Source organism: Spea bombifrons, chromosome 10, assembly GCF_027358695.1.
Source record: "Spea bombifrons isolate aSpeBom1 chromosome 10, aSpeBom1.2.pri, whole genome shotgun sequence".
Lineage (NCBI taxonomy): Eukaryota > Metazoa > Chordata > Amphibia > Anura > Pelobatidae > Spea > Spea bombifrons.
In genome coordinates, this window is record NC_071096.1 from 25,284,554 (window position 1) to 25,297,356 (window position 12,803).

The 12,803-nt window shown below is 38.9% G+C and overlaps 1 protein-coding gene across 2 annotated transcripts in view; it reads right to left on the bottom strand.

Moving 5' to 3' along the window:
• Positions 1-1,115: 1,115 nt before the first annotated feature.
• Positions 1,116-12,803, bottom strand: part of PC (pyruvate carboxylase) — a 223,672-nt gene continuing 211,984 nt past the window's right edge. For both annotated transcript variants that reach the window (XM_053449541.1, XM_053449542.1), the window contains 7 exons: positions 12,470-12,710; positions 10,744-10,993; positions 7,592-7,836; positions 5,679-5,858; positions 4,194-4,439; positions 2,897-3,037; positions 1,116-2,362 (listed from right to left, as the gene is read on the bottom strand). In XM_053449541.1, coding sequence (XP_053305516.1) covers positions 2,114-2,362; positions 2,897-3,037; positions 4,194-4,439; positions 5,679-5,858; positions 7,592-7,836; positions 10,744-10,993; positions 12,470-12,710 — 1,552 coding nt within the window. In that variant the 3' untranslated portion in view covers positions 1,116-2,113. The remainder of the gene's footprint in view (positions 2,363-2,896; positions 3,038-4,193; positions 4,440-5,678; positions 5,859-7,591; positions 7,837-10,743; positions 10,994-12,469; positions 12,711-12,803) is intronic.

The following is a 12,803-nucleotide window of genomic DNA, read 5'->3' on the forward strand; positions in this document are numbered from 1 at the left end:
TTGTGTAGGAGCATTAGGAGCACCGGCAGTAAATATTTAGGAACTGTTACAGTTCCAAAGGGTAGTTATACATAACAAATCTCTATTCTGCTTCTTTGGAAATATTAGTATACTAATGGTTAGAAGTGGAGGTAATGCTGAGGGATATACCGTATAATAGCCATTTCATACTGCTGGGGGGACATGATTCCCACACTTTTTTTAAAAAAAAAATTATCGTTCACATCTGCTATGTAAACAGAGGTCAGAATAAGCTAGTGAGATCCAGTATCATTTTAGGCATGGCTACCTAGCTGTAAGAATTTTGTTTAGTTCGTGTGTCCAGTAGAAAAAGTTTGAAAAGATAGATGATTTCCCTTAGAGACAGTAGTGTGCTACTAAGCACAAGCACGAGCAGTACTTTCTCCTCTAATACTCAAACCTACGGGAACCAATAAGAATATTTCCTAAACCGAGAGTAGCCAAGCAGCCCTGTCCGTGTTTAATTTCATCTAGTAGCCAGTAGCAAAGGACTAAAACATGGCAAAAGTATTTAGTAAATAGATTTTACAGAGTCTGACACTCACAAATAAACAACTGAGTTCTAATCTTAATTGAGGCTTTTTGCCCTCTGGTGACTGGGCTTCACACACATTGGTATAATCAGTGAAGTTTGAGTTGCCAGGAAAGTTGTAGTTTAGAATGCATAATAGTAATATTATGCATTCTAAAGTACTATTCCTGGCAAAATTCTCTTCAAGAGTAGTTTAACTGGCCCTATATTAATGCATAAGTTCAAATCAGTAAAATTACTTTTGAAATCTCATTGGTTTAAATATGCATTATACAGGGCCAGCCACACCATTCCTGTAGCACAAGCTCAGCGATATGAGATGAAACTGCAACTGGCCTGCCAACTCCCAACTATCTAGTTTATAAACCCCATCCACAATCCTTTAAGTATCGTCCTAATATTCGTTTTGTGCACTGGACTCCGAGAGCAAGAACTTAATTTTAAATGTTATAACACAGTGGTAACACAATCAATATGTGTAATTCATAGATGTTATACCAGTTACCTTATGGTGTCAGGTGCACGCTAACTCACATACGTGTTAAAATAAAACAAATCAATATAAATCTTGTAATTTGTTTTATTGAATAAAAAAAGGACTAGAAAGAATCAGAATTGCACCGTGACTGTAAACCTGGTATCTGCACCATAAAACAAACTTCACGGGCTAATGTTTATTCTATACTTTTGGCATGATTTGTTATCACGCCATCCTTTCAAGAGAACAATTATCCAATCGCTTAAAATGTTGGCAACATTATTAAATGGGTAAGTGCTTTTATTTCATGGTGTGTTGCTTGTAAGCAGGACTAAACCCTTCTGTTGTTCTGTATTATGCTTGCTGATTTGTATGACTGCAGAACGCAGCAGATGTCTGCCTTTGTCCATGATGCTGAAATGAATTGGTAGAATGTATTCATGTGATAAAAGGAGAGGGACAGTAGCCAAGCCAGAAAAAAAAAAAGACAAAAAATCAAGGGCTGAGAAGTGAAGAAAAATACAGCATACAGGAAAAGCTGTAGTACACAAAAATACATATTCACACTCTTGTGCAGGTACACAAAAATGGAGGGCTTTTAATACCACTTCTTTGCAAGTGAACTGTCTTGATGGTTTTGTGATTCTGAAGAACAACCATCACTGCGTGTGAATCAATGAATACAGACTTTGTACAACAGAGCTAATTATTCCAATCAGAAGAAACCTGGTTTATGTATTGTGTCAACCACCACCAGTTTGAGATATGTCCTATTAAGTAACAGAAATCCCATTTATTTCCTTTCAAAACCATATATCGAATGTCAGTGTTTGGTCCCTCCCTTGAACAATGTCATTGGAACAAAAGACTAATTGATCCAGTTATCCACTCAGGTCCCTAAATGCACATGTAAAGCTTTCTACAAGCAAGCAATGTTGACACCAGACCACACAATGTCTTCAAGCACATGATGGTGAGTAAACCCTTTCCCATTCACAAAGTGATGGGGACAGGATATATCCATACAAATAACTGTCAACCCCAGTCCTCAACAAAAAACTGGTTAGTTTTAATCTTTTCCATTATTCAATTTCCAGTATAAGGTCTTCTCCTTCCAGGTGCATGTCTGGCTTCACATAAATTTTCTTTATTGTTCCAGACACTGGCGAGTTGACCAAGGTTTCCATCTTCATGGCACTGAGCACACAGAGCGGCTGACCCTTTTCTATCTGTGCCCCCTCTTTCACTTTTATATCAATGACCTTTCCTGGCATAGGGGCTCCAATCTGACCCTTAACATCTTTCAGGGCTTTGGGATGGAAGTGCATTTCCTGCAAATTAAGTATATAAAATATGACATACCATGATAAATAAATATTAAACATTAGTAAAGTACACAAATAGATGTCAATATTTCAAAGCGCTACTGGTGGACCATAGCATTTGACAGAAGAAAAGAAGCATCTGGCCCATCTAGTCTGCCCGTTTTTCCTAATGAAGACTTAAACCTTAAGTCCTTGAATCTCATCTTAGATTCAGGATAGCCATATGCCTAGCGGACTCATGTTTAAATCCACTCACTGTATCAACTATCACCATTTCTGCTCCACTCCATTAACCACTCTCTCTGTAAATTAAAGCTTCCTTACATTAAATCTAAGCCTCTGATCATCCAGACCACCAACTAAACCAAAGCAGGAGGCTGCCCGTCACTACCTCCATAGTTAGAAAACAAATTGCTCTACACCCACAAAAGAACTTAAACTGTAAATCATGTCTGATTTTCGGATCAGATTTTTTAGTTAATCGTTACTTTTTGAAGCTTTGAGAACAAAACCTTAGGAAACAGGAAAAAATGGACTCACCTTCATGGCCTGTGTATCTTTAACCAGGACGGATCGCAGTTGACCATTGAGCTCAAAGAAAACTTCCCTCTGACCAGCCTTATTAAGATCTCCCAGAGCAAGAGCTTTAATATGCAAGGTTTTACCTCTTTCTAATTCCACCTAAAAAAAAAAAAAATTGTAATCTTTACATGAGGCCTCATTGCGAGAGATGACCAAATTTATTTTGCAATATTTTTTATGTAAAAAGACTGATTATATCATGGACATATATCATTGTGTATAAGCCATTTGGTAACATTTTCCTATCATTTTCACCCCCCCCCCAAAAAAAAAATATAGGGAAAAAACACAATGGTCTGTTGGCCAAGTAAAAAGATAAAAGACACAGATGTCAGACATAGATGTCTATACTGCACCACTCCCTATTTCCCCTCATATTCACTTTTGTCTCCCATAAACCTTTTGTCATATATTTTTAGACTCATAACATAACTGATATTCATCCAAATTTTCTGTCTATATCAGAAAAGTAATGATTACCATTGCATTGTTTTTATTGGAAAAATAAAAATTATTCTATATGGATAATACCGATTGGTTAAGAAAAAGCAAATTTCGGGATTTTGGGTTGTAAGCTGTTTTTTTTTTTAGTACCAGGATACATTTGGAAGATAAAGGGTCACCGTTTGCCAGAGATTTATGTATCTGCATCTTTCACATATTTATGTATCTGCATCTTTCACACAAGAAAATCGGGACTGGCTGTTATTTTTGCATTAAATACTAAAAGATGGCACACTCTATACATACACCTATGCAGAAACAGAGGAAGCCAACCAATTTCCACACATCTACCTGAACAAAAAAGGCTGTTTTATACTGCCAATTAATCAGTTATGCAGAATAAATTCTGATAATGAGAAACTAAAGGAAAACGACAGGCAAAAAAAAACCCCACACAATTAAGTGTGCTCAGAAAACACATGTCCACCACTGGCAGCCACTTGCAAATCTGCCCTGGAGGAAATATGAAAAATAATCAGACTTACAACCTTTGCTGAGATAGATAGGCACTTTATTTAGATTAGAGCGAATGGTTAAAAAAATACTGATTCCCATTTGACCAACTGCAGCCATGACCATAAATGTATAATTGTGATGTTAAATGATACTGTGCCAACTGAAGCCTAATTTTTTTTTTATCTATATACAGAAGCATAGATTGTAATTTTGATATTCTGCACAATAGCTAGAGGAAGCTCCAGGATGAAATAATCATAAACCCACAACTGCTATAGATGGCAATAATTCTTACCTCAAACTCCTCTGCAATTTTGGGTCCCTCAAGGAAGAGACGGGTGTTTAGACATTCTACAGGACCAAACTGAGTGCTGAAGTCCTTGTATTCCTCAAAAACTTTAGGGTACATAGCTGCTGACATAATGTCTTCAGGAGTAATGTCATCATACTTGCTCCGCAGCCCTTCTTCCAGCTTTCCAAAGTCCATGGGAGGGAGTGTGGCCCCTGGTCTCCCTTCAATACGCGGAAGGTCCTTCAGAACCTGTGTTTGTAAGTACAATGATGTTGAGATCTCCACAATTGGTTCAAAACTCTCAGGCTACATTTGTAAATTGAGGTTTGAGAATTGCAAAGAAAACTTTTTATAGTGTTTTACCTGTTCAACTCGATAATATTCTTAAATCCCAGACACAGCTACAATATGAATTATTTCTAATTCTCCTAAACTTAGCAAGTAATAAAAACATTTGAATTATAAACCTTAAGAGTCTCACTCAATGATGTTCCAACACCAAGATATTAATCTGCCTATAGGATGAAGACAAGGGATGCTGCATGAATTACCGTATTGGCTCGGATATAGGCCGCCCCCGTATATAGGCCACCCCCGTATATAGGCCGCACCCTAAAAGTTTGGTGCTTTTTTTCTTTAAAAAAGCACCAAAAAAACATGCTGCCACTCTGCCCCCCCCAAGATATGCTGCCACCGTCCTTCCCGCCCCCAAGATATGCTGCCACTGTCCCCCCCCCAAGATAGACTGCCACTGTCCTCCCCCCCCCGAGATATGCTGCCACTGTCGTCCCCCCCCCCCGAGATATGCTGCCACTGAGCGGATGTGCCGGCACTGGAAGTTGTATACGCGTATTGCGTAGATGTCCCCCGCTGGTAAGTCGGGGGGGGGCAGAGGTAAAACGCATGGTGCGGACGGTCACCGGCTGCGGCGATGCGGGTAAACAACCTCCGCTGCCGGGACATCTGCACGATGTGCTTTAACAATCTCCTTTGCCGGGACTCCCCCCGTGGAAAGTGCTGGCAGGGGAGGCTGTCTGAGCGTATGGGAGAGTAGGATACAGGTCCCCTGCACCGCTGCGGGGGATCTGTATCCTAACCCCGCTGCATGTCCCGGGCGTCGGGCGCTAGACCCCGAATATAGGCCGCACCCCCACTTTAAAGACTTAAAGTGGGGGGAAAAAGTGTGGCCTATATTCGAGCCAATACGGTATATTACAGTGCAAAAGTCACTTTAATCAACCTCTTTGGGAAAACATGGATTTTCTTAAAATATCAACATTCTTTTTTTATTATAAAGGTAAAACTGGGGCCATTTCTGGTTACCTTGTTAAGCTATAGTTTTGCTTGATAAAAAGAAAAGTGACAACATGCAGTGTTTCAGTTCAGAATTCTATACACACACACAGCGCTGCAACTGAAAATTGCAGAACAAAACAAGAGTATTTTTCACAAGTTAAAGGTTTGAAGGCAACAAGAGAAATCACTCACCTTGGAGCGTAATGGCTCTGGGAAGCCACCATAAGGAATTCCAACATAGCCCTGCAGATACTCAACCACGGAAAGCGGGAAGGAGAGTTCATCTGCCATGGTCTCAACTTGCTCACGTGTCAGACCATTGTGTACCATGAACTGTGCCAAGTCCCCAACAATTTTAGAAGAGGGTGTTACCTATAACAAAGCAACACAAATTCAATCTAACACGGATAGGAAATGTAGGGTTCTTCACCAACCCCTGCCCCATCAACAGATCAAGTCAAGTAGGGTGGAGGGGGGGTCCTGAGGCAGATAAACATGCCACTTTTGTTCGTCTGAGTAACTTTTGGAAAGAGGTGGCAGAATATGAGATGGGTGGTTGCATGTGGCAAGGAAAGAGTCTATCGTGATGTTTTCATAACCAGTTTTTTTTCAGATTACAAACCCTACATTTTTTAAAAAAAAAATTATATAAAAGTCTCCCCAAAACACTCCTTGTCAACACAAGAGATTTGTCATTATGACAATATTTAATCTTTTCCTTGATTTGTCAATAAAGCCTATATAAAAGTTATAAAGTGTTGGTTTCCATTGTAAATATTGTTTTCAGGAGTGAAAAAACTACAGATCTGTGTGTCTATCAAACTACCATCTCTCCTTACGCTAGGTGTTGGTAGATTCAGAGGTTATGTCTTCAAGGCTGATCTAGCAAACTGCAGGAGTGGCCGTCAAGACTTGGGTTCCTGTCAATTATGTGATCTCAATGCATGTCCTACTGGCTACAAAGGGTTAATACAAGGTGGTTAATTACCAGAGCAGCTTTTTAATTATCCTGGGTCTTAATTTACATGGGTGTTAAGGTCTAGTATCTCTGCTCATCTATCACTACTCCTTCCCAAGCTATTAGCAACAGCAGCCAATTAATCCAAGATCGGAAGCTGTCAGAGTTTGTTAATTAAAATGAATCATAATATGGGGTGCAAACAGTCTGGTATTTTCAATTCTAACTTCATATTTATTTTGAAACGATTTCATCTAAATGTTATAGATCACGCTCAAAGGGAGTTACACCGCAATTAAGAAAACGCTTACTATGTTTCATGTTACATCATTGATACGGAACGCGATAAAATATTTAAGTAATGTTTACATCTCAGACAAAAATGTATGGATAAATATTTTGTTTCACACAATACAGTATAATTCCTATACCTTTGCATATAATGTACAGGCATCATCTACATAAATAATTAAATCCATTCCTAGACTTAATTTTTAGTATCCAATGACCTTAATAGATATGGATTGACATATATATGTATCTATCTATCTATCTATCTATCTATCTCTATAGATATATATATATCTATATCTATAGAGAGATAGATAGATAGATAGATATATCTATATCTCTATATCTCACAATTGCATGTTTGTATGTTCTTATTTGTTATGTGCATGACAGCCATACATGCAGGCATTTACGTTTAACGTATTTGCAATTTTAATTGCTTCACTGTGTCAATATAGGAAATGGGCCATTGCCCAGTCCTCTCTAGATAAGGATTGTTAGCTATACTGAGATTTCCCATGGGTTGCTCTGTGGCATTTTTTTTTACTTGATGTCTCAGAAGACATACAAGAGGCTGTCACTTATCAAAGACCTAAATAGTACCAAACAGCTTGAAGCTCTCATTTGCTCATGTTGGTGGTACTAAAACAATGGATTGTTACTCCCAGAGAGCTAGGTTATTGAAATATTTTTGGGGGATGCTTCTGTTAGTTGGTGGCACTCCACAGTACATTGCTAACTCTATATAGACATAATGGGAAGCCAAGCCAACGATGACTGGACAATCGGGCCAAGACAGCACAGACATCCAGATCAAGATGTTTTTTTTTGTTTTAGCCACACACAAACCCAATACCTTGATGACATCGCCAAGAAGTTTGTTGGCTTCAGCATAAGCCTTCTTCACTTCCTTGAATTTGTTGCCCAGTCCCATGCTGTGTGCCTGGAAATGGAGGTTGGTATACTGTCCTCCAGGGATCTCATTCTCATATACATCTGCGTTTCCAGATTTCATGGTTGCTGTGCAGTCGAAAGGAGCATAGAGGCCACGGGCAACTTCCCAGTACTCACTGTAATCAAACACTTTTTCCAGCTGGATACCTTGGGAATCAAAACAGCATAACTTTATGCACATGGGAATAAAATTAAATAAAAAAATCTGGTAAGGCAAGTGGCACCCATGGTATATGCTTTTCTTGGTACAATTAGACTATATAAATATCAATCGGAATGACAACACAAGAGATTGAACACTCAGAAGTAGCCAATAATTCCTAAAATAAAGCATTAATACAGCTCTTCATACATTTGGTGAATGGACATGGATTACTCTATTTGTATTCCTATGGACATTAGAACATAGTTAAAAGAAGAGATTTTGAGGGCATTTGCTCAGTTGTGAAAAATAGCCTGGTTTGAACATATTGTCCAGAAAAGAGAATACTTCCTCCTTCTGTGACTAAATGCACTCCTGAAAAAAAGCCACTGATTTCAATTTAGTTTTAGTGGCCACGTGAAGAGAAAGTATCAACAGCTACAGCTGAGCCAATGTATTCACTGCTAAATTATTTTGCCTACACGATTAACAGGTACTGGATTACAATGTTAGCAGAGGTGCATGTGCTTATTACACAAAAATCTGCAGCTGACGTTTTTTGTCGTCAACAATCTGTCTATGTAACTAGCTAAATAATCCACTGTCACGTGAGATGCCTATGGACCTGGATTGCACCCCTTTATCCATTAAGTCACGCACACTATTATGCAACTACACTGCATTGGACCAACCATGCACATAAGAGGAAGAATCTTTCACTTTATTGTTACACACACTGGCCACTTTATTAGGTACACCTTGCTAATAGCGCATTGGAACCAGTTTTGCCTTCATTCTTCGTGGCATACTTTCCACAAGGTACTGGAAACATTCCTCAGGAGATTTTGGTCCATATGGACATGATGGCATCATGCAGCTTCTGCACATTTGTCGGCTGCATATCGATGATGCAGATCTCCCGTTCCATCACATCTAAAAGGTGCTCTATTGGATTGAGATATGAGGAGGCCATTGGAGTTCAGTGAACTCATTGTCATGTTCAAGAAACCAGTTTGAGATGATGTGAGCTTTGTGACATGGTGCATTATCCTGCTGGAAGTAGCCATAAGAACATGGGTACACTGTGGTCATAAAGGAATGGACATGGACAGCAATAATACTCAGGTAGGATGTCACATTTAAACCATGCTCAATTGATAATAAGGGGCCCAAAGTGTGCCAAGAAAACGTCCCCCACACCATTTCACCACCAGCCTGAACCGTTGATACAAGGCAGGATGGATCTATGCCTTCATGTTGTTTATGCCAAAGTCTGACCCTGCCATCTGAATGTTTTAGATGGAATCGAGACTCATCAGACCAGGCAATGTTCTTCCAGTCTTCCATTGTCCAATTGTAGCGAATTGTAGCCTCAGTTTCCTGTTCTTAGCTGACAAGAGTGGCACCCAGTGTGGTCTTCTGCTGCTGTAGCCCATCTGCTTCAAGGTTCGAAGTGTTGTGCGTTCAGATATTGTGTTCTGCATACCTTAGTTGTAACTAGTGGTTATTTGAGTTACTGGGCCTTTCTGCCCATTCTCCTCTGACCTCAACAAGGCATTTTCGGCCACACAACTGCCGCTCACTGAATATTTTCACTTTTTCGGACCATACTCTGTAAACCCTAGAGATGGTTGTGCGTGAAAATCCCAGTAGAGCAGCAGTTTTTGAAATACTCAGACCAGCCCGTCTGGCACCAACAACCATGCCACGTTTAAAGTCACGTAAATCCCCTTTCTTCCTCATTCTGATGCTCTGTTTGAACTTCAGCATGTTGTCTTGACCACGTTTACATGCCTAAATGCATTGAGTTGATGCTGTGTAATTGGCTGACAAGCTATTTGGGTTAACATGCGATTACATAGGCGTACCTAATAAAGTGGCCAGTGAGTGGGTAATACACGCACACACACACACATATATATTATATATATATATATATATATATATATATATATATATACATACACACACACACACACTTTCACATTCGTAGACCATTTTGAGAATATTACCCCTTTTAATACTTAACATTTAGACCCCCTCGGTAGTGAACAGCCACCTATACATACATGTTCCCCTGACTCTCCCTGTGCCAGGCTTTTAAAGCAGGCTAAAGATGCCAGCTGCTAATCACTTCTTAAGAGGCACTTCTCCCAGGGTACACGTAACACTTGCAATTTGTTGCTTTTAAAGCCCAGACAGCTTGCCAAAGAAAGTGCCAGAGAGCGCACAGGGGGGCTGTAAACAGAGAGGAATTCTCTGCACGAGTCGCAAGGAAACCGTTTAAAACAGAAGAAAGGTTTGAAGCGTTAAGCAAAATATTATTCACGGTGTGCTAATACTCTGGATTATTATACAATGCAGCACTGTTCTCAGCAATGGTGGTACAATTATAGTGAGGGGAGTTATAGTACTCTCCACGTATAGCTAACAGGAATCATTGCAGGGAAAGCTAGGCGTGAAGACGTACATTATTAACCTGTCAGCATATTCCTCATTAGCATATAGGTATCCCGCATAATTATATCAAATGTTATTCTCTTTATCAGGGAATATGAATTGCTGGGCCCCTATAGACGTTCTACACAGAACATACAGATTGTGAACACTGTCAATCAACAAGTTGATTCTTAATGAATGTTGTCTCTATGCCAGTTAGCTGATGGCAGTCAGTGTCAGTAACATCTGCGGTGCTTTCTGAAAACATACAATTTGATAAATATGCTTAAGACTTCAAGTACCCCTAAGCACAAACTAAACAATCTATAAAAGAAGCAGTGGGACAAAACTGGTTTAAGTTGGAACAGATCTTCCAGCCACATATCTACCACTCCTGGGTGCAACACAACAATGTAAAGTTAGCAGTTATAGTATTAAAGTTACAATTAGATAGTATTAAAGTAGTCACATACCTGTGTCCTGATCAGTGCCCTTGGCACATGCTACCAAAGCACCCATACTAGGTTGAGAGGTCATACCAGACATAGAATCCACTGCCACATCAACAATGTCTGCTCCAGCTTCTGCACACGCCAACATAGAGGCCACTCCGGCTCCGGCAGTGTCGTGAGTGTGTACGTGGATAGGAATATCAGGAAATTTGTCTCGCAAAGCACGGATCAGCATGTCTGAAGATTTTGGCTTTAGAAGTCCAGCCATGTCCTAAAGGGCAAATAAGTGCACAATGAGTTGGGCTCAAAGTTATTTTTTTCCCCCACCAGTTATTTAGGGTTTTTGCCTCAGTCTACAAACTACCATCACATATTCCTTTATTTATTTATTTATACACACACACCACACACTATCTAATGAGATACAGAGTTTAAGCCACGGGTCAGAAAAAGTTTTCCCCAAATACAAGAAATATTTAGAGGTATCATACTACAAGTCTGTTTGTGAACACCATCCCCTGCCACAGCAGCAGCTCACTTAATGCAGATAAGTACTAGGATTCCATTTCTTAAGAAACAGTGTTAAGTAAATAATTCTCTTTTTCTCCTGCTCTCTCACAGTAGATTAAGAACAAGCATTTGTGGGAAGAAAGAGCCACACTGTAGTCTTGCATCATATATCTAACCCCACTGAATTGAATCAGTCTTTTCTCTTCCATTCAGATTTGTTCTTAAGACAGAATGTTGGTTACATATTTTGAGTCCTTGTATTAATAACACACTTTATAACATCTTCAGTAAGACTCATTCATCTCACGAGGGTGGGTGTTAATGGAATCTGTTAGATTTCCTCAGAGGATTATTAAATGTAGTCTTTTATGATAAAGGGATGCTTTGAACTTGCCCTGGGGTTGAAAACTGATCATGTCAAATGATGAAAAAAAAAACCCATGCACATTTACAAAAGTAAACATATTTCTTAAAATGTCTGTTTTCTTAATTGTCCATTTTTTAGTCTCCTGGCAACGCTATCCAGAAAACCCACGCTTTTGTTTTATTTATTTTATTATAATAAAGTTCAAAGAATTAGATGTGATATTGTGATCTGGCTTAACACACAATTAGTTTTGCTGCTTAAAACCCACTTTTTTTTATTTATTTATTTATTTATTTATTTTAACAAAATGTTAGCTATTTTTCAATCTATTTCTTGGGGAAAAAAGTAATCAAAGCATTAATTGATCTATAATTGATAAAAAAAAAACCCAAAAAACAACTGATCGAGCATTTTGAAACCTTCCTGCAGTAATTCTGACTCCTCTCTGCACTAAATACTGCTGACAGTAAGATCTATATGAAGGCAATGCACACATACAATACAGATTTTGCCATTTTTTGGTTTGTTAGCCTTTTGTACCAACAATTAGATACTATTCTAAGTATTTTTTACCTCTACTGTAAATTTGTACTTAAAATAAATTTGGTTATCAATTCGGGCTGATCACAATCCAGAAAAGATGTTCCAATGATCTAAAATATAATTAAGCTGGTAAACTTGTTTCAACAGAGCCCCATCTGTATATTTTTTCTCTTTTTTCTTCTTTTTTTTTTTTTATTTAGAGTCGGCCCCACCATACAAGTCCCAGGTTTTCAGGCTACTACAATTTTAAATATTTGCAGTGATAACCAAACATATACTTTTTGTTCATTCTAGAACACAGAAAACTACAAGAATGTAAAACTCTACCTTGATGCACAAGATATGAGTCCCAGCTTTTACCAGTTCCTCAGCTAGAGCAACATAATAATCCAATGTATATTTTGTTCGAGTAGGGTCAGAAACATCGCCTGTGTAAGAAATGGCAGCTTCTACTACACCACCAGCCTGGCCTGCCGCCTCCATACCCAGGATCATGTTCGGCAAGTAGTTCAGAGAATCAAAGACCCTGAAGATGTCCATCCCATTTTCTTTTGCAACTTCACAAAATCTGAAAGAAAAAGGAAACACATGGTCAGCATGCTATCTAGCCTTCTATGAAAGAAATCTATGAAAGTACAGTCCAATCATTCAAACTCTTAAT